This window comes from Typopeltis vanoorti, chromosome 21 (assembly GCF_054136105.1).
Source record: "Typopeltis vanoorti isolate ZY-2024b chromosome 21, IOZ_Tvanoo_1.0, whole genome shotgun sequence".
Classification (NCBI taxonomy): Eukaryota; Metazoa; Arthropoda; class Arachnida; order Uropygi; family Thelyphonidae; genus Typopeltis; species Typopeltis vanoorti.
Window position 1 is genome coordinate 78,799,960 of NC_143569.1, and position 21,969 is coordinate 78,821,928.

Here is a 21,969-nt window from a genome sequence, read left to right on the forward strand (position 1 = left end):
CATGGCGACCTCCTACTCTTTGTGACTATAATTCATCTTCTATCATCAGCAATATCCTCCTCCCCTGTTCATCTTATGCTCTCTGTCCTCTCTGAAAATACCCATACCCTTCACATTTTGTCCCTCTAACTATATCATCTGCTGTCAACCACATTAATGCCTATAAGTTTTGGTAAGGTTGCACCAGCCAATGATAAAAACTCTTTGTTCCTGATGCTTCTGGCATTAGTATAAATCAGCATTATTTCCTTAGGCCCACAACTACCTTTACATCTTGTAGTGATCATCCCATTCAGTTTTATTACTTGAAAATGGTATTTAACATTTTCAAGTAATTCAGCATTTTTTTTGTTGTTGTTGTTCATCTCATACCATTATATTATCCCCCCCCCCCCCAATCACTATAGTTTTCCTGACTTTGCATTATGTAGCTCCCACTCACAAAAGATTTTTTGTAAATCTACAGCACATTCATACCATGGGTGGGCTAAGGATTTTTTTTTGTATTATTATTATATTTTTATTTTATTTACATAGTCCAGAAACCCTGCTCTATAGACCAAACACGGAACTTTTTTCAAGCCACTTCGGCCCTTTAATAAGTGGGGCAGTGGTCTCACATTGGGTGATGAAATTCATCTCCCTTAATTTCCATGCTCTCAGTGAACAATGACACCTAATAATCTATTTAAGGGCCTTATATTAGTCCTTCTGGCAATTAAATTCAGTCCAAAGGTCTTCAAATCTGCAATTTCTTCTGAATGATCCATTTTTCATCTTTCAGGTCATTAGTTCCTGCCAAAACAGTGAAATGTTTCCTTATATATATCTTCAGTCCTGAAAGCCTCATTGATATCATTAATTTTCATGACAAGGAAACAAGATTTAATCTCGCAATTGCTAAGTACTTCTCTTATCAGCAAATCACCATAAAAAAGCTTTTTCTTACTTTGTTCCATGTTGCTTTTTGTTACCTTGCACCTCTTCTCGGCTCTATCACTCAGTCAAAATTTCTGCAATCAATCAAGCTTACATTTTGTTCTGTGAAGAATTCTCCTACCCTTCTGTTGCACTTTCATGATAATTTTTGATTACACTTACATTTTCCTGTTAACATCATTCAATCCCTGTTTCACTTGCACCACACAAATAGCTTTCACTTCTTAAAACACCTGCTATACATTCACTTACTAGTCTCACTTTCCTTCCAGAAATTTTTCACCTTTTGTAATGAATACATTACACATACATAGCATAAATAAATCTCTCATATTAAACACCTTTAACAATGACATCCTGGCTGTGATTGCTCTATTACTTACTGGTACCATGCTGACAATATCTAATATAAAATATAAAACTTTTTCTTAAAGGTCAACAATAATATCATAGTCATAAAAAAATAATAAAAATAAATAAATAAAAATGAACAAAACTTTACAAATTAACCCAATATTATTAACTGAATTTGAAAAAATTTCTTTGGTTTCTGATCTAGTGTAATTACCCTTTGTTCTTATAAGTTGCTCTCTAGTAGACCTGCCCTTGGCAAAACTGTGGATCTGAAGTCAAAGAGAGAGCAAGTATGTGAGAAAAAGGATGGTTAATATAACGAAGTCCTGAGGGATGCATGCTTGCATTAGTAGAGAAATTTGTAGAGAGAGAATAAATAACATCTACCATTATATGTAGCTGAATGAATCAGCAGAAGTGGCAACCTAATTACAAAGAGTGAAATGCAGATTTTAAGATGGCAAATAAAAATGAAAAACACAGTATCATTACACAATCAATCACACAGTCATCCGAGTGATTGATTTTTGAACTTTTCATTACAGGTAACAGTTAGATGTTCCGATAAATCATAAAATTGTAACTTTTCGGATGTTACAAGGAGTTCAATGTTCAGGTAGTTATTAAATTGCAAATAACAGACATCAAAAAGATTCGTTTCATTTGGTGAGGGGATTGTTTTCCTCAAAAGCAGTAGTAACAAAGCTTGAATTCTGCAAATTATTTTTAGTATTAATATTTTACGAAATACAGTAATATTATCATCATCATCATAATCAAATTCCTGCTATGTACCTTCAAGGGGTGTACAGGATATGATAGTACTACATGAAAAAAATTACATCATTACTAACTTCCTATCTACAATTTTCCTCCAAATCAGTCTGTTACTTGTCAAGACTCCAACATTATCAGATCTTATATTTCTATCGTCTAAGGCACTTTGTACGGTATCAATCCACCTATATCTTGGTCTTCCTTTGGGTCGTTTTCCTGCCAACCTGGCGGAGAACACTTGTTTTGCTGATCTTTCCTCGCCCATTCTGTTTAATGACCATTCCACCTGAGATTAGCTCTGCTAATGCATTCCTGGATGCTAACAATGTCAAGTTCTTTCCTAATATCCTCGTTTTTAATATGATATTGCCACTGATGCCATCTGTTCATGCCTATAATCTTTCTCAGGACTCTCATATCTGCGGTCTCTAGTCTTTGGTCAAGTGTTTTACTTCTGACCCAGCTCTCAGATCCATAAGTTAAAACTGGTTTGAACACTGTCTTGTATACAGCAAATTTAGTGTTCCGACTAATTTCTCTCTTATTCCATATGAATTTATTCAATTGACTTCCCACCATACCAGCTTTGCTGATTCTGTTGTCTATTTCTATATTTAATTTACCATCTTCAGTAAAAATCGTGCCTAAGAAGCTGAAATGTTTTATTTGTTCCACAGGTTCTCCATTCACAACACAGTTGACATTTTCAATTATTCTGCCTATTTTCATTGTCTTTGTCTTTTTATTGCTGACCTCCACACTATATCTATTACAACAGCTATTCAATTTAGTCAGAGAATCTTGCAGACTTATAGCGGATTTATTTAGAAGTATAACATCATCCGCATAAAGCAAAGAGCAGACATTAACATCTCCAATTTTGATATCATGTTTAATACCACTTTCCTTCAAAATATGATCCATATAGATAATGAATAACAGAGGGGATAATGTACATCCTTGTCTCACACCACATTTAACATTAAACCATCTTCCTGTACTTCCTTCAATTCTAACTGCTGACTTACAACTCAAATAAAGACTAAGTATTGCTTGATATAATGCCCCATTGACAACATATAACTGCAGCGTATTGAATAGCTTCTCTCTTGGCACCTTGTCATATGCCTTTTCCAAATCGACAAAACTTAAATACAGATCTTTGTTATGTTCCCATGCTTTCTCGACTATTTGTCGTAAAGTGAAGATCTGATCCTGACAGCCTCTATTTGGCCTGAATCCAGCTTGTTCTTCACCAAGCTTTTCTCCCACAATTCTTCTCAACCGTTTCTCAAGTATACTTGCATAGACCAGGAACACTCAGTAGGGAAATACCTCTGTAATTCTCACATTCAGTTTTATTTCCCTTTTTATATATGGGTGATATGAGAGCTCTACTCCAATCATCGGGAATTCGTCCCTCTGTCCAGGCTTTCTGAACTATGCAGTGCAGCCACTGTAAGACTCTTATACCACCACACTTCAGCATTTGTGGTCGAATATCATCTACTCCTGCTGCCTTTCCACATTTCAAGCCTTTAATGGCTTTTTCTACTTCAAGTATGGATATGTATTCCTGACTACATGCCTGGTCAGTGTTTTTTACCACTGTGCTGTCATCACTGCTTGTTTCATTTAGCAGTTTTTCAAAGTAATTACTCCATACTTCAAGGATATCTTTTTCTCTCGTTTTCATGTCACCTTTATCATCTCTAACTCCTTTTACAGCACTCTTTACTCCATTCCTAAGCTTCTTCAACAATCTCCAGAATATTTTGCCACCTTCTTGATATTTATTTTCTATATTCTTGCCAAAGTCCTCCCATGACTTTTGTTTAGCTAGTTTTACACAGTATTTAGCATTCTTGCATTTGTCTCTGTATTCTCTAAGAGCACAAGCTGACTTATTTGACAGGAACTTTTGATATGCTTTCTTCTTTTCCTTCACTGCCTCTTTAACTTCATGTGTCCACCAGGGAGTTCTGATTTTTTTTATCTTTGCAGACAACCTCACCACATGCCTCTCTGGCAGAATCAATCAATGTTTTCTTCAGAGTTTGATTCCTGTTCTCAAACTCTTTCATTTTTTCTTCAATAATTTTTGTGTATTTTAGTCTATTATTATGTATCTGGTACTTATCTAATTCCTCAGCTAGCTCCATTTCTTTGCCATTCAAGCTTCTTATATTGATAGTACCGATCTTTAACTCTGGTGATGTTGAGTTGGGGTTTGTTTTCGGATTTGTTCCAGTAGCTGACATTTCACTGTTCACCCTGGTTCCCTGGCGAAAACAATGGGGGCCTTGTTTAACCAGGCGAGCGACGCCCCAGCCGGCATTAAATTTTGTCACATTGTACCATCATTTTTTATTTTGGTTTAACCAATAAGAATACAATTTGGTCGGCTAAATCCCAAATTGCCAGCCCATCCTCATTCATTCAGTATCAAAGTAGATACCCAACACGGTGCACCACAAGAAGGTGAGGATTGGACATTAGGTCAGAAGCCCTGGTCGGTTCTCCGCATTCCTTTAAAGGCTATGTGGAGGTCTCCTTTCAGTTATACAGCTTTGACCCTTAAGCACCCCATACAGTAATATTACAGTAATATTAACACTTGTTAACTTATGCAATGCTCCTTGAAAATCAACATTCATCTTCAGGCCTTCACACGAATTAAAATTTGCAAGGTATAACTATAAAAAGTTGTGAATGCTTTGTGCATGCTGATTGCATTACAAGGAACACAAATAGCACTGTTAGCAACCAATAAATAGATTAGTTAGAGACAAGAAATCAATGAAAACAAGGCATACATTGACTGAAATAAATGATAAAGGACTTAGTACATATGCTAAAGGATTATTCAGCTGAACTTGCTATGCCCTTGACATGTTTATATGATACACTGCTTGAAAAGAAGTCAATGGACAATGTAGTGCAAGCAACAAACATTCAGTACACACCTTAAAAAGATGTAAGACCTTTTTGCCGCAGCAATCCTACAGGGCCTATTTTCCACAAGCATGTGATAGTAATCAATTGGAATTTTGGACCATTCTTCTTGTAGACATGTAGTGAGGTCCTGGACTATTGTGGGGGCAAACATGCCTGGACCTCACCTAATACTCCAGTTTATCCCAAAGATGTTCAACAGGGTTGAGATCAGGGTTTTGTGGAGACCAGTCAAGTGTAGTGGCATTCATGTCCACAAACTACACAGTTACAGCAGCAGCAGCCTTATGGCACAGTGCATTGTCTTGCTAAAAGAGACAATGGCCAGTTCCATAGAAAAGCCACAAAATAGGAAACATTGCATTGTATGTTCAGACACCTCTTGGAGTTCAATGTTTACCACAAACAGAGGTCTGAGGCTAAAATAGAAAAAACAGAACCATACCATCACACCGTCATCTCCAAATTTCATAGTTGGGGTTATGCACTCTGGTAAGAGATGTTCACCAACATCTGCCACACCAATGTCCCACCGTACATGCTCTTTGCACCACAGTTAATATTCCATCCACACGATGGAACATGTTGGTATGGGTAATGTGGGGCTTGCATATTGTGGTCCTACTACAGAAACCCATGCTGTGTGCTCAGTTCTAAATGTTTTTATGCAGATTTGTGTTCCAGTCGATGCCTGGAACTCTGCATTCAATGTGTCAGCTGATGAATGGCGATTTTCACATATTATCCGTTGTAGCTCTATAGTCACATTCAGTGATTGTGGTGGGTTGTCCACTGTTTGTGTGGCACTTGCAGCTCACTCCCCGTGCTTCCGTCTCAGTATGGTATCACTGATTGTTGACCTGGGATGGCCCAAGTTGTCAACAATTTGGCAAACAGATAGGCCTGTAAAATAGCATCCTTTCACAATGCCTCTTTCAAAGTCTGTCAGTTCCCTTCTTGCAACTGTTTCACCCAGACACAGTTGCATTGACTTGGGAGCATCATATTCCTTCAATTTATATCAGCTGCAAACATGTGACTTGTAACATGGCACAATGCACCTTGCTGGTAGGGTTGTCTGTTGACTTCTTTCCAAGCAGTGTACGGGTTTCAGCTCAGGAAACAATCCTCCCACAGGAATGGAAAGAATGGATGATAATCCCATTTCCCAAGGACCACACAAAGATTGATGTGTCTAACTAACAACCAATCAGTATCTCTAATGTTACAGTGAAGATTTTAGAAGAGTTAGTAAGAACATCATACAGAAATGGGTTGAAAAACAACACATACTGGACAAGGAACAGTGGGTTTACTAAAGGGAGTTCATGATTGAGTAATCTGCTCTTATTTTACAATAATGCAGAGTTGAATAAAGGGAACTGATACACATATGATACTGTTGGACTTTGCTATGCATTTGATAGGATAACACTTGAAAAGCTGTTTCATATACTGGAGAATATAGGATTAGAATATACGCTATTGGCATTAACAAGTAAGTGACTGACAGACATGTCAGAAAGTGGTATATGGGGAGTGTGAATCTTCTTCCAATCATGGATTTTAAGCCAAGTGGCCTGTTCTGGTCTTATACCATTGCTTTCTTGATTTTCCACACATTCTTTTTCCATTGATTTTACATCTGTATAGTATTTTTTTGTGGTCTGCTACTTTCTATTCATTTTAGATGTTCTAACTATTTTTGTTTCTATTTACTAATATAGTAGTTAGTTAGTTTATATTCAAGGACTGTAAAATTTCTTCTTTTGTTTTATGGTCCCACTTGGTACATCCAGCTATTTTTCTTAGAAATTTCATTTCTGCCATTTGAATCCATTTTTCTTTTTAATGGTCAGTGTTTAACTCCCATATAATAAAGTTAGTTTTGACAGAACATTATATAATCTGATTCTGGTGTGTCTTTGTATGGGGATGGCTTAAATATATTATTTATTATGCCATTTACATTAACAAAATTTGATATTTTAATGTCTATATTTTTTTCATTTTGATATGATAAGTCACATCCCAGGTATTTAAAAGTGTTTACTTGCCCAATATTTTATTATCTATCACTATTTTCTTCTTATTGGGTTTTCTCCTTTGAAAGCCATTATTTTTGTCCTTAATTTTGATATGCTCATATTATATATTGTACTGAATTTTTTTAATAATTTTACTAATCTCTATAAATCATCTTCTGATGTAGCTAATACAACTTGATTATTTGCAAATAACAGTGTATCTATCAGAGGTGATAAGGTACCTCCTTGCTGTATCCTTCTTGATATGTCTTTCCATTCTGATATTTGTTCTAATTCAACTGCTATTTTATTTTCTGTGTAATTTCTTGAATAGACTGTAAGAGATGGTTCAGATATTTAGATTGGTTAATATTTTAAATGAATTTTGTGTATTTCTTTTATCAAAAGCTTTTTTCATAATCAATGAAGGCCACATCCTTCTTTTTGAAATTCTCTTCTCTTTTTGATGAATATTTTTAGAGTGAAAACTGAGTCTATGCAAGATCAAACTTTTTGGAATACAGCATATAATATTGGTGGGATTATGCTTGAAGTACCTAATGATGCTTCAGACTAGAGTAACTGACTAGAGATCTGGGAGTTATGGGGGGAACAGGAAGCTGAAGTTCAAAGGCCACATAGCAAAGATGGCAAATACAGCTCAGAGGATAATTGCAATGTTAAAACAAACATTGACATGTACGGATGAGGATGTCATTTTGTCTCTTTACAAGACATTGAAATACCACACCTTGACTACTGTGCATGGATTTGATCTCTTGGGTTCTAAAGGCATAAAAAAAAAAGCTGTGGAAAGGCTGCAAAGAAGAGTTACAAAGATGATGTCAGGATAATAGAATCTAGATTAATTACAAGGACAGATTGAGAGTACATGGACAGTAGTCACTAGTTGAGAGAAGAAAGAGGAAGTGATATGATAGAAGTCTATAAACTTCTAAGTGAATGTTATAGGATACCAGTTTTTTCATTAAAATAATTATATGGAAGAATTAAAATACCAAGAAATGATATACTTAGTTTAATCCTTTATCCAAGTGTAAGCAAACAAGTTTGCGCCTGAACTATTTTCAGGCCTGGGGCAACTCATATAAAAAAAGCTAATGACTTCAACTTCACTTACCTTAGTATCCCATAATGCAAAGCACATCTCCTTGTGGACATGTATAATGCTATGCATTATGGGAAGGGTCACTACCCAGACTGGTTTCAAATTTTATTGAGGTCTCATCATTGGGAGTCAGACCCAGAGGTGATACTAAGGTTGAAGTAGTGCAGAAGTCATATTTTCATATACGAGTTGCCAAAAGGTGTCGCACCTTATTATTAAAATACTCTAGATTGGAGAAAATTGTTGGAAAGGTCTGGCTCCCACTGATGAGACCTCAATAAAGGTCGAAACCGGTCTGGGTAGTGGCCCTTTCCATAAGGCATAGCATTATACATGTCTACAAGGAGATGTGCTTTGCATTATGGGATACTAAGGCAAGTGAAGTTGAAGTCATTAGCTTTTTTTATACGAGTTACCCCAGTCCTGAAAAATAGTTCATTCACAAACTTGTTTGCTTACACTTAGATAAAGGATTAAACTAAGCATATAATTTCTTGGTATCTTTAATTTATAGTATAACCAAGTGGAAAAACTTTCAAATTATATGGAAGGTTTGATAAAGACAAGCAGGCATTGTGGAAATTACATTTGTGTGTGCAGTTAAGAAAGGGGTAAGAGCAAGATTTTTCTCTCACAGAAGCCACAAATAAGTCAAACAGCTTGCCTGCTGAAGTTGTGAGTAAATTGCTGGCCTGATTGGCTGAGTGGATAGCATACCCACTCTCCAACCAATAGGCTGCAGGTTTGAATCCTGCCATGGATGTCTGTAATTGGGCATAGGTGGGAAAGGAATTTCATTGCCTGGTGTGAGACCACCACTCTCCTTATTAGATGCTTGAAGTGCCTTGAAAAAGTTCCATGTTTAGTCTCTAGAGCAAGGTTTCTAGACTATGTAAAAAATAGATTGAAAATACAAAATAATATATAAAAATGGATAAAAACAGAAAAATAAAATACGAAGCCCACCCACAGTACCTAATATAGGTCTGCAAATAGCCTCTCATCAAATAGAATTTCACCTGTGAAATTCTTATCAACCACCCTAAATCTTAATAATAATGATGGCTTAAACATCTTAAGATGGAAGGCACATATTCTATCTACATAACCTTTTTGTCTAAAAAAGTTAATTATAAACAACACTAAGTAATCCAGGATCTTAACTGTAACATAACTCTCTTGTTAAATTAGGACACCACTTTTTTGCTGATTCTTTTAATGACTACCATCAGTAACTAAGAACACTAAACTGTTTTTATTAGTATTGTACTAAAGAATAATTTTTTTCATCAGAATGAAAATACTACATGAATGTAGTATATTCCTATTCCACTGTAAGTCCTCTAAATTATTTCCAGGAAAGAAATATATATAATATTTGGTTATGGTTACTACAATGACAGACAGTGCATAATTTATTCTGTTGAGCAGAAAATAGAACTCATCTTTAGACTCTTAGCTCACTTGCTTAATGTTATGATTGACGCTTTTCAAACAGTGAATATAAGCTCCTCCATAGTGCAATTGGAAGAACGACGGTACTTTGCACCCTTCGATTAGAAAAGGCCTAAGTTCGATTCTCGTCATGACAGGAGGAATCTTTATATGGACTTTTTCAATTGAAGGTGAGTTAGCCGATCTCATACGGAGGTAGCAGGGTTTTTTCTCCAGGAAACTCGGGTTTTTCATCCCACATACAGACAAATCGGCCCTTCAGAACACACGCAATTTACAGACAAAAAATACTAGCTGTGGTGGTGGTGGGCAATAGATGGCGTTGATGTAGGTGATTGGTAGTAGAGGTTCTGTGTAGCAGTGGAGATGGAAAGTTGTACAGTAGGTGTCCTCCCGCGATGTCTTCAGACTCCTTGGAGGTGTCACTAATACTAATAATAATAATAATACGGGCTCTTATTCTCAGACAAACAAAAAACACTAATCATATTTAAGAGTAAATGAATGGAATTCTATTTAAAAAAAAAAAAAAAACAGTAATTAAAAGATGATCAAAATAATTTGCACAACACTGTGCTCATGGTCAAAAGTAAAACTAAGAGCAGAGTCCCAAGATCAAAGGCAATACTATGCTCTGGCAAGAAGCTCAGTTGTAGGAGAGCAGGTAGTATGAACCTCACTATAATTTATAGATTATGTCTATGGATGTGTGCTCTTAGGCTAGTTTGCCTTTTTGTGAGACCCTGTTGCTTCCACCTAAGGACGGATAACTTAGATATCACCCCCACTCAAACAAGAGATCTAATATAAGATTGTTTGCCCAGCTAGTGATGCAGAACAAAATTGCTTGGATCCAAAAGCATGTTAACTTAGCCTTTATATTACAGACACAAAACAGCAATTATTATTTTAAAATTCTTACCTCTAGAACAACACAGATACGTCCTCCTGCTAAACCACTTAATAAATTCACAAAATGTGGATATGTCTGGGGTGTAACATTCATTCTTCCCTAAATAAAAACATATGAAAAATTTTATTTTTCAAAATTTCCTAAAAATAATTTTAAAAATGCAATAATAATGATTTTTTAATGAATTTACTTCACAACTACAAAAATTATATCAAGTAAGGCTCCCTCTCTATATAATAATGTACAATCTGGTAAACCATGAGAGTAATAACTTAAATGACTAAAAATAGCATTTCGTACCTATTAGATATTAAGGATTTATTTTATATGTTTATAACTGTTGTCATAATTTCTGTACACATAATAAGTGAGGAAATCTAAATCCTCTCAGTCTGACCCAGTAAACATACGGAATTATTATTATTATTCTTGCAGGGGCACCTACATGGAGTCTGAAAATTTATCATGAGAGACCTAAACTATCACTGTCCATACAACATCCATCATACTTCTCCTTGAACTCATTGACAAAACACTCATAAATGACTGGCAACCCATTCCACTTATTCACCACTCACTAAGCATAAAATCTAGTACTCACACCCTTGCTACTATAAAACACTTTTAATAACTTAAATGTTTCTGTTATATCCCCTCCTTTCGAGCTATCAACCAAATTCTGCAACCCACAACTCACAGAGAGCATATCTCTGTAATAACTATGTCTTCTGTTCACAGTCAAGTGCCACTAATGCCTATAACTTTTGCATGGTGGCACTAACCAATGCCAAAAACTCTTCCACCTTATTCCTGATACTTCTAGCATTAGTATATACAAGCTGTACATCTTCTATTGACTATCCCATTCAATTTTGCTGCTTGAGAGACAAGATGCTGCATTTTGACATGAGCCTGCACCCACTTATCTGCATCAACCCAAATACCTTTAGTTTTCCAGATGTTGTGCTTTCACACTCTCAGTGAACAAAACTTTCTTGAGACACCTATATTTGAATACATTAAGTGTAATCCATTTATGTTATATAAGTCCTTCCATCCATCAAATTTAGTCCACAGGTCTAAAATCTCCTCATTATTATTTTTAATTCACAAATTAAAATTTGTTCTTTCTCCAAAACCCCTTTCCCAGAAATATTCCAGATACATGCAGATAATAAGTCTTCACTTTACTGCTATTTGTGAAATAAGATTCTGTTACTAAAATGATCACTTTACTATCCGTAAAACACTTTATCCTCTACAGAGATTGTTTATATACAGATAAGGAAATTGGACAGTTGCATGGCTGATGAATTGGAAAAATATAGCAATATTTCATCACTGAAACATGGTAAGCAGTCGTGATGGATGGTCGTTTTGGATTTCTGAACAAATATTACTAGATGAGGGAATCTATGCTGATACTTCATTCATATACAGATGTTCATATATTCCACAGACCTAAATGATATGTTTAGTTTGTGTATGATTTCACTGTAATGTCTTCAAGTAAAGATTGCTTAGATTTTCTACGAATTTCCTCAAGTTAATGGAAGGTCAATTTGTTATTCATTTCTAATATTCAAAGATTGTATTAGAATTAGTCCTAAAAATATTTTTTACATGTTTTATAGTGAGTATTACAAATTATGCCCAGATGATGTTTTTCAATGAGAGTACTTGGATTCCTGCTTTAGAGAAAAACAGGAGTTGTCACAATATGGTCCAATGCTTCCATGATCATATAACCTTTAAAATCATGTAACAATAAAAAAAAGCAATATCATTTATTATTATTATTTATATGGGTACTCCATGGAGTCAAAAGTCTCATTGCAGAAGACTCACACTATCTATTAACACAATACCTATCATACATCTCCTTAAACTTATTCCCTGTTGGGGAGCTTTGCTGGCCCGGTTGGCCGAGTGGTTAGCGTATCTGCTTTCCAGCCAAAAGGCTGCAGGTTCGAATCCCACCTTGGGCATGGATGTTTGTGATTGTCTGTGAAAGTACTAGTGGTGGTAGTCAACGATAGATGCCATTGGTGGTAGATGATGAAGGTTGGTGGAGTAGTGAGACGAAGAGTTGTAGAATAGATGCCTTCCCTCGATGAGTCTTCCCTGGAGGTGTGATGTAATAATAATAACTACCTCTGGAAATCCATTCCACTCATTCACCACTCTCCAAGTAAAGAACCTAGTTTGCACACCCTTACTAATCACGCTCTTAGACAACTTCCAATCTTCAACACTCCCCATGTATTGAAAAATTTCTTTTGTGTCAATCTTATAGAATCCATTTAGTAACTTATAAGTTTATGTTATGTCTCCTCTCCTCAACCTGTCAGTTTACTCTGCAACCCACACAACTTCAATCTATCCTCATAGGGAACCATTCCACAGATCTGTCAGAAGCTTGGTCACTCGCCTCTGAATCCTCTCCACTACTATCTGTTCCCCCCCCCCCAAGAAATTCCAGTGATCAAATCTGTGCACACTAATCAACACGTGACCAAAACATACCCTTATAAAGAGGGATAATAACCTCCATATCTTTACTTGTGAAAGTGTTCTTCAAAATTCAAGTAATCCACTGAGCTATTATGTCAAATCTTGCAAAATTTCCTCTGAATTCGAAATCTCTATCCACCAGCACCCACAAATCCCTAACCTCATGAATTTCTTGTAATCTAGTACCATCAATATGATATGAAGTACATAATCCTTTCATTCCAAAGTAACAGAAGTTTACAACATTAAATTGACAACTACTACCCTTTGCCCACACTGCCAATTTATTTAAATCATCCTGCAAGGTATCTATATCACCTTTAACAACTACTGCCCTCCCCAGTTTTTCATCATCAGCAAACAACTGAATATCTCCCTTCACATCTTCCACAGCCTTGAGGTACTAGTCACCCTAATTCGTCTTGATTGCACTCTACCAAACACCACCCTCTGATGCCTGTCGATTAGTCCCCCCCCCCCATCCATGCCGCCAACCTCATATCCATTCCCATTTGCTCCAACTTATGTCATAATTTTCCATGTGGTATTCTGTCAAATGCCTTTGCAAAGTCCAGCAGTATCATAGTGTAGTCATTACCTTTATTTAATTCTGCTGTCACCATATTATAAAATGTGAATAAATTACTGAGGCAGAACCTCCCTTTTACAAAACCATGCTGCCCTATATATTCCTATCCACTATACTGCCTATATTCCTATCCACTCATTTCTGAATTTTACTTTTAACCAACTTTACCAATACTTTAACCACCACTCCAGTCTCTGGAATGGCAGTTGAAGAATTACAGACTCCAAAAATACTCATGTATCTCTGGAGTCTGTAATTTGCTATTTCTGTCTTGGAGCTTTATGTAATGGAACTATCTTACCCTCTTTTGGAACCTGAGACTTAAATTAAACAGCTTCGTCAGAGGGCACTGCCAGTTTACTTGCACATTCTCATAGCATACAAGCTAGCATACCACTCAGGCCCACTGCCATATTCACATCAATATTTTCAATATACTGAGTATCTCCAGTTCATCTACCTCAATTCTCACATCAGTAACTGCAAAGTCACCACCTGGATGGTATACCGTTGCAAAGTGATCACTAAGTAACTGAACTACTATTTCTGCTTCTGTCACTTTCCTATCATAAGCAGTGAATAAACTTGTCTTCCTATAATCATTCTTTCTCTTACTTGTTACACAGCAAAAAAACTTTTGAATTTACTGTAGCCTGCTTAGCTAATTTTCTCTCAAAATCTGATTTAGTCTTCCTTACCTTACTTGTGCTTTATATTTATTGCTCAGGATCATGCTGATCACCTTTTTGTTTATATTCCTCCACAACTTTTTTTTTGCTTCTGTTTTATATTGCTACTTATCCACTTAATTATGAAATTTTATATATTTACTCACAAAAACATTGCAATCTTTATGATTCTCAGGGCTCTTAAGAATGGAAGTATTACCTTATATTCAGATCAAGTAATATCTATTTGATACAATGGATTTAGTTGGCTATTTGACACACACACACACACACACACACACGATGCAATAGATTTACTCGGTTATATGACATAATTAAAGAATTTTAATGACTAGTAGCTAACAGATATCACAATAGAAAAAAACTATTTATTATTTGAATGCACAACTAGTTTCATCTTTTTGGAGGCTTCATCAGGTGGATAACCTGAAAAGAGAAATATAAAAATATACATCACAGGAACAATAGCTATAAATTAACTTGCATATCTATTGCTGACATTTGAAGGCATTCCAAATCTTATAGTATTGTTGGATACATTCATGCAGGCAAGATCTATGGCAGATATACAGCCATCTAATCATGTTCTTAATTCTGCTCACTGTAATGGTGAAGATTCTGTCACTCACCCAGTGATTTGAAACAAATCAGAAAACATTTATAGATACTACGATGAGCTGGAGAGAAGAATTTTGGAATCAACAGAAATTGTCCTCAATTTGGTCCATCTTAATACTAACCTTTATGGAAGTTTTTTCACTTGGCAAAGCTACTAATTATATATTGGGTTTTATCCTTTATCCAAGTGTTAGCAAACAAAGTTTGCACCTTAAGTACTTTCAGGACTGGGGCAACTCGTGGTAAAGGTGGTATAAGTTCTCATCACTTGCCTTAGTATCTCCCATAATGCAGTACACATCTCCTTGAGGACATGTATATGGTCTGGGTTGTGGCCCTTCCCTTAATGCATAGCATTATACATGTCCACAAGGAGATGTGCTTTGCATTATGGGAGATACTAAGGCAAGTGATTAGAACTTATACCACTTTTACCACAAGTTGCCCCAGTCCTGAAAGTACTTCAGGTGCAAACTTTGTTTGCTTATACTTGGATAAAGGATAAAACTCAATATATAATTAGTAGTATAGCCAAGTGAAAAAACTTCCATAAACTTATCTCTAATTCAGAGAATTTTAATAATAGGGTGTGACCTTTTGGCAACCAGTATAGGTAAATATGACTTCTCCATTACTTCCACCTTAGTATAACTACCTCTGGGTCTGGCTCCCACTGATGAGACATCAATAAAGGTTGAAACCGGTCTGGGTAGTGGCCCTTTCTTTAATGCATAGCATTAAACATGTCGACTACGGAGATGTGCTTTGCATTATGGGAAATACTAAGGCAAGTGATGAGAACTTGCCTTAGTAGTTTTCCCAGATCTGAAAGTACTTCAGGTGCAAACTTTGTTTGCTTACACTTGGATAAAGGATAAAAGCCAATATATAATTAATACTAACCTATCAGATTGTCACTCTTCAGCTATCCAGCTCTGGCATATATGAGACCATGCCCACAAATATTATGGCATCCAGAATGCCCTCAAACATCAAAAATATGTTTTCAAATTAATTTATAACTGTAGAACTTGTAATGTATATTTTTTCATATTTATCTTATTGTGTTTTGCACCCAAAGATGTTTTCTATGAACTAGTTGTGCATACATTCAAATAATAAATAGTTCTTTCTATTTTGGTATCTCTCAGCTTCTAGTCATTAAATTTCATTAATTTTATATATATATATATTTGATACAACAGATTTACTTGGCTATCTGACATAACAGAAGAAACTTAATTTTATATATATATATATATAAAGAAGTAATTTCAATAAATTAACTTATTTTACCACTTGTGTAAAGGACATCCTCAGACAGAACACTGATAACAATGACACTACGAATAAATATTTGTATTTGTCACCTATGTTTACAAAGGAAATCTCGATCACAGCTATATCAGTAAGAAAATGCAACTTTATAAGGATTATTAAAAAAAAAAAAAAAATGCTGACTGACAATTTGATGTTCTCACTTTCTAGATGTTTGCAACAAGATTACAACGAGAATGCTTGGTATTTAGTCATTAATAGTGCCTTTCAGAGGTTTCCATAAACTGACAATCACATATAAAGCAGCTTCAATCTTTGTTTGGCTCCAGCAGACTCTGTGAAAGAGAATTTTCTAATCATTTTGTGATGGTGTTTTGCTAATTTTAGAGGACCTGGTATAATACCTGGAAATCAGAGAAGTGACAGTGTCTATTATGAAGACAAGAATATAGCCATGGTCAGTTAGTTAGTTAGTTAGGCCTGACAAACTATGCTCTGGAGATCATCCATGTACACATACACATGCACACAATAAAGGAAAAAAAAAAAAATAACAGTGATCAAAGCAAGTTGAAACACAGCACTTTCTGTGGAATCTGCAGTTATTCATAAACCAAAATCTGAATTAATAGAGCTACATTAAGCTTATCAAGATATATAAAAACAATAGTTTTAAGAGGCAGATAGCATGCATAACAGTGTCATAAACAGGAATCCTCTTCTACATACTATGTTCAGTATCTAGAAGAGGATTCCTAGTTGGCTAACCCTCAGCCTGATCATAATATCAGTCCTAAAGTGCTACAGTAAAGCACTACTGAGCAAAACATCCTCTTGATATTAATGCTGAGATCTACACTGGATGTACAAAGCCATGACAGACTGCTGAAAAGGAACATCTTGTCTAACAGATAAACTTAGGTGTTTACAGTTAATTATGACTTATTTTTAATAGTATTAACAACACTAAAAGAACTATTTTATAAAAAGATGTTTTATTAACTTGCTTACATATAGCTGAATTTCAAATCAACATCATCAGTGATAACACAGCATGTATACAAGACAGTGTGTGAATGAAACAATACAATTGTACCGGACAAAAGATCTAGAGTCCTATTATGCACCCTCCAATGTTGTAAAAATATATATACATATATATATATATATTTTTTTTTTTTAAAGTGCGGGGGGATACCTCTTTTGGAGAGGTATCCCCAGCACTTTAGCATACCTCAATAAAGGTCAAAACTAGTCTGGGTAGTGGCCCTTCCCATAATGAATAGCATTATACATGCCTTGCATTGTGGGATATTAAAGCAAATGATATGAAGTAATCAGCCTCTATATACAAGTAGTCCAGTCGTGAAATTACTTTGCATGCATACTTTGTTTACACTTAGTTAAAGGATGAAACCAAGAATATTATTTCTTGGCATCTTTAATTTAATAAATATTCTGCTATTTATTTCAAAATATAAAATGAATCTATCTGCATTTTTAATAAAATGGGGGTCTCAGGAGATTAACTTAATTACTGGTTGATTATATATTCTGAAAACAAGATTATTTTGTTTGCATATGGCTTGTCATATGCAAACAGATAGTTTACATATTGTGAAATCATTTCTTGTGTCTCACCTCACTGGCGAGTGTAACTATGATGATTTTGTCAAGCAAGTGTGTTCTGTCTAAGACTTTAGGCTTCATGTGTGACCATTTCTAGTTTCCTTTGTATTGTCTGTTGCTGCTGCTAATGTTGTTTGAGATTATGGCCGAAGCAACAAGGACTAGAAAAATCACTTGAATACATCTGTTAGCTCCAATGTGTTCTGGCTAGCTTGTTTGTTTTGTGGGATAAAAAACATGAATTTCCAGGAGGGAGGGATGCCTTCATTCTCTGTTTGAGACTGGCTAAATTAGCTTTAATTCAAGTATTAATGCATTAGAGTTTCTTTGCAGTTTACTTTTCTATACAGTTCTTCATTTGTTACCGTTTGAAGCCACCCAATTTGTAAAATCTTTCTACAACATGTCTTTCAAATGCCAACATTCATCTCACAGAATCATCCCACAGATGTTTTGTGGGATGAGAAACCTGAATTTCCAACAGGGAGGGGGGGAGGAATGCCTTCCATCTCTGTTTGAGATCAGTTAAATTATCTTTAATTAAAATATAAATGGATTAAAAATGAACAAAAGGGGGAGACTACTAAAACAATGATAATAGGAAAGAAGAGGTTGAAAAAGCAAATAAAGGTCAATTTTCGAGAGTTGGAAGAAGTTAAGAGCTTCGCATACCTAGGGAGCAACACTGTGCAATTTAGACTGTAAAAAGGTGAAAGTAAACTTACAGGCAATGGATATGGAAAAGTAAATCACTAACCCTTGCCACAAAGCTAAGACTGCTGGAAGCATGCATGTTCACAAATGCTTTCTATGAATGTGAGACATGGGTAATGGTCAAAGACTGTGAGATCAATATTGGCATTTGAAAGAACGTGTTATAGAAAGATTCTACAAATTGGGTGGCTGCAAAAGGTAACAAATGAAGAACTGTGTAGAAAAGTAAACTGCAAAGAGATTCTAATGCAGAAAATAATTCGAAGGGAACAAGCTATTCAGGCATCTGTAGGATGGATAACAGTAGAAAGATCGAAACTTAGATGTTTGGTACAATGGACAGTATAAACAGGATAAGAGTGGGTAGATAATGTAATGGAGTAGTATGGCAAAGAATGACAACCACATCAGACACCAATGGGCAAGGGACTCATGGATATCTGCATATCTTAAGTTGATGAGGCCAGGGACTTGGGAGTGTTGGTGGATAGGGAGATGAAGTTTAGAGGGCACATTGCAAAAGTGGCTAAATCAGCTCATCAAATCACTTGGTTGCTGAAGAATACTTTGACGAGCAGAGATAAGCAAGTTATTGTTCCTCTGTACCGAGCCTTGATAAGACCTCATTTCGACTGTGCCCAGATTTGGTCACCTAGGTTTCTTCTTGATGGGGAGGAGGTTGAGAGGATCCAGAGGTGAGTGACCAAGATGACAGCAGGTCTATGGAATGAACCTTATGAGAACAGGTTGAAGATTTGTGGGTTGCAGAAATTGGTTGATAGGCGGAAAAGAGGAGATATGATTGAGACATTCAAATTGATGAAGGGTTTCTATAGAATTAATTCAGAGGATATTTTTGAGATCAGGACTGGTGGTGGGAGGACTAGGGGACATCTATGGAAGCTGGGCAAGAGTATGGTTAGTAAGGGTGTTAGAGCTGGGTTCTTTACTTTTAGAGTGGTAAATGAGTGGAATAAACAGCCAGAGTCTGTTGTGGGTGCTATGACAGTGAATGAGTTCAAGACAAGGTATGATAGATACTGTGAGAATGTCGAATAGCAATAATAATCATTGCTTGCATATACTGGTAGATTAGTACTGCAATGAAAATTATCCTCTATAGCAGGGATTCTCAACCTTTTCCAGTGGCATGCCACTATATTTAATTCAAGGTATTAGATGTACAGTAAGCAAATCTGTTTTCATACCACCTGGCAGTGGCTCACGTACCACCAGTGGTACGCGTACCATAGGTTGAGAATCCCCTGCTCTATAGTAAACCCAGAGGCTCAAACCAACCATTATTCACACAATATCTATCATTGTTGTTATTTGCCACCCAGTTGTTTTCAACTCTTGGTGGTCCTGCGAACAAAGGCCTCTCCATCCCACTCGGCCTTTCTTTCAGTAATTGTAATTTCATGTTGGTAAGTTCTTTTATGTTGTCCATCCCACTCTTTTTTATGGTCTCCCTCTTCTTCTCATTCCCTCAGTCTTCCCCAACATAACTGCCTTTTCCAATGATTCATCAGCTCACATAATATGACCAAAGTACATCAACTTCTGTTTAACAATCATCGCCTCCAAGGAGCATTCCGTCTTCTTATTGGTCATTCTTACAGTCCATGGGATTCTTTATAGTCTCCTCCACACCCATAATTCGAATGAATCAATTTGCTTTCCGTCTTTCTTCTTAATAATCCAGCTTTCACATCCATACATCACTACTGGAAATACCATTGCTTTGACAATTCTAACTTTTGTGGTCTTACTCACACCTCTATCTTTCATAATTTTTTTAAAATTTAACATCACTTTTTTTCCCCATGACTATCCTTTTAATTTCATCTTCACATATACCATTATTTCTGATTCTGGACTCCAGTAAATCATAACTTTGAATGATTTCTATTTTATTTCCATTATAAATTCATTTAAATTGCCAGAAGCCATCACTTTTGTTTTGCTGATGTTTAAATTAAGCCCGGCTTTGTTACTTTTTGTCTTAACCAATAGAATAAATCGCTCCAGATCTTCCTTAGTTTCTGCTATGTGGGTTGTTAAATATCTTAAATTATTTATTTTTCTGCCACCAATCTTAATTCTAGCTGGATCTTTGTCTAAATCAGCCATTCACATAATATAGGCACTATACATATTAAAACGGTAGGGCAACAGTATACAACCCCGCTGCACCCCTTTTTCCACTCAAACACTGTTTGTTTCTCCAAAGACTGTTTTTATACTTCTTGACTTCTTGGTTGTCATACATTATCAAGAGAATTAGATGTTCAGGTATTTATTCCCACTGATCTCATTACAATCCACAGCCTGTTGTGATCCACACAATCAAAAGCTTTCTTATAATCAATAAAACAAATGAATACTTCCTTCTGAAATTCTCTTGTTCTTTCCATAATCTATCTCATGTTTTCTATTTGGTCTCTAGTTCCTCAACCTCTTCTAAAGCCTGCCTGTTCTTGTGGCATTTTTCTATTCACATAAGGTTCCAACCTTTGCTGGATCAGTTTTAGCATAACTTAACTTGCATGTGAAATTAAAGAGATGGTTCTGTAACTCTCACAATGTCTAGGATTTGATTTTTTGGAATTGGGATGAATACTGATGTTTTCCAATCTCCAGCCAGTATATTTTCTTCCAAACCTATTGACAAATTTTGGTGTCAATATATTCACTACTTCATTCCTTTTGGCAGCTGTTCCATTGCTGATATCACTTCACTTTTCATTATCATGGGTTCCTCAACAAATTATCTCCTTTCAAATTCTGCTTCAATATTATTATCTTTCTTGTACAAATCCTCTACATACACTTTCCATCTTTTTTTTTTTAACTGCTTCCTCTTCCATTAGATATTTACCAAATTACTTTTTACAACTCCTAATCTAGGGATAAACTTCCCTGTAACATCATTTAATTTTCTAAACAGATCACTTGTTCTACCCATAATATTGCTTTCTTGAATTTCCTTTCACCTTTTGTTCAGATGTTTTCTTTATCTTTCCTAGCCTGTCTTCAGAAATCTGCACTCAGTTGTCTAATCCTTTGTTTCTCTGAAGTTTCATTTTTCTTCTTTCCTCAGCTATTTGAATAGTTTCTTCTGACAACCTTTTACAATCTCTCTCTTTCTTTCTTGTAGCTTTATTTAGTCTTCTTTGCTGCTTCTATGACTGTACATTTTGTTTCTTTCCATAGTTCTTCTAATTCTCTTCCTGTCTTCTCTAAACATTTTAATTTCTTACCAACTTACTTTAAATGCTTCATTTATAGGATTTAAATCACATCTGATACTGTCCTTTTGCTTCTTCTTAGTCCTTAATTTCAATTTATCAATAATTCATGATCTGTCCCACAGCCTGCACCAGGTA

General features: G+C 35.6%; 1 protein-coding gene across 3 annotated transcripts in view; it reads right to left on the bottom strand.

Annotated features, from left to right (window-relative positions):
• LOC150095019 (protein deacetylase HDAC6-like) overlaps positions 1–21,969 on the bottom strand; it is a 694,680-nt gene that overhangs the window by 382,933 nt on the left and 289,778 nt on the right. For all 3 annotated transcript variants that reach the window (XM_090411706.1, XM_090411707.1, XM_090411705.1), the window contains exon 14: positions 10,559–10,648. In XM_090411706.1, the coding sequence (XP_090267832.1) occupies positions 10,559–10,648 (90 nt within the window). The remainder of the gene's footprint in view (positions 1–10,558; positions 10,649–21,969) is intronic.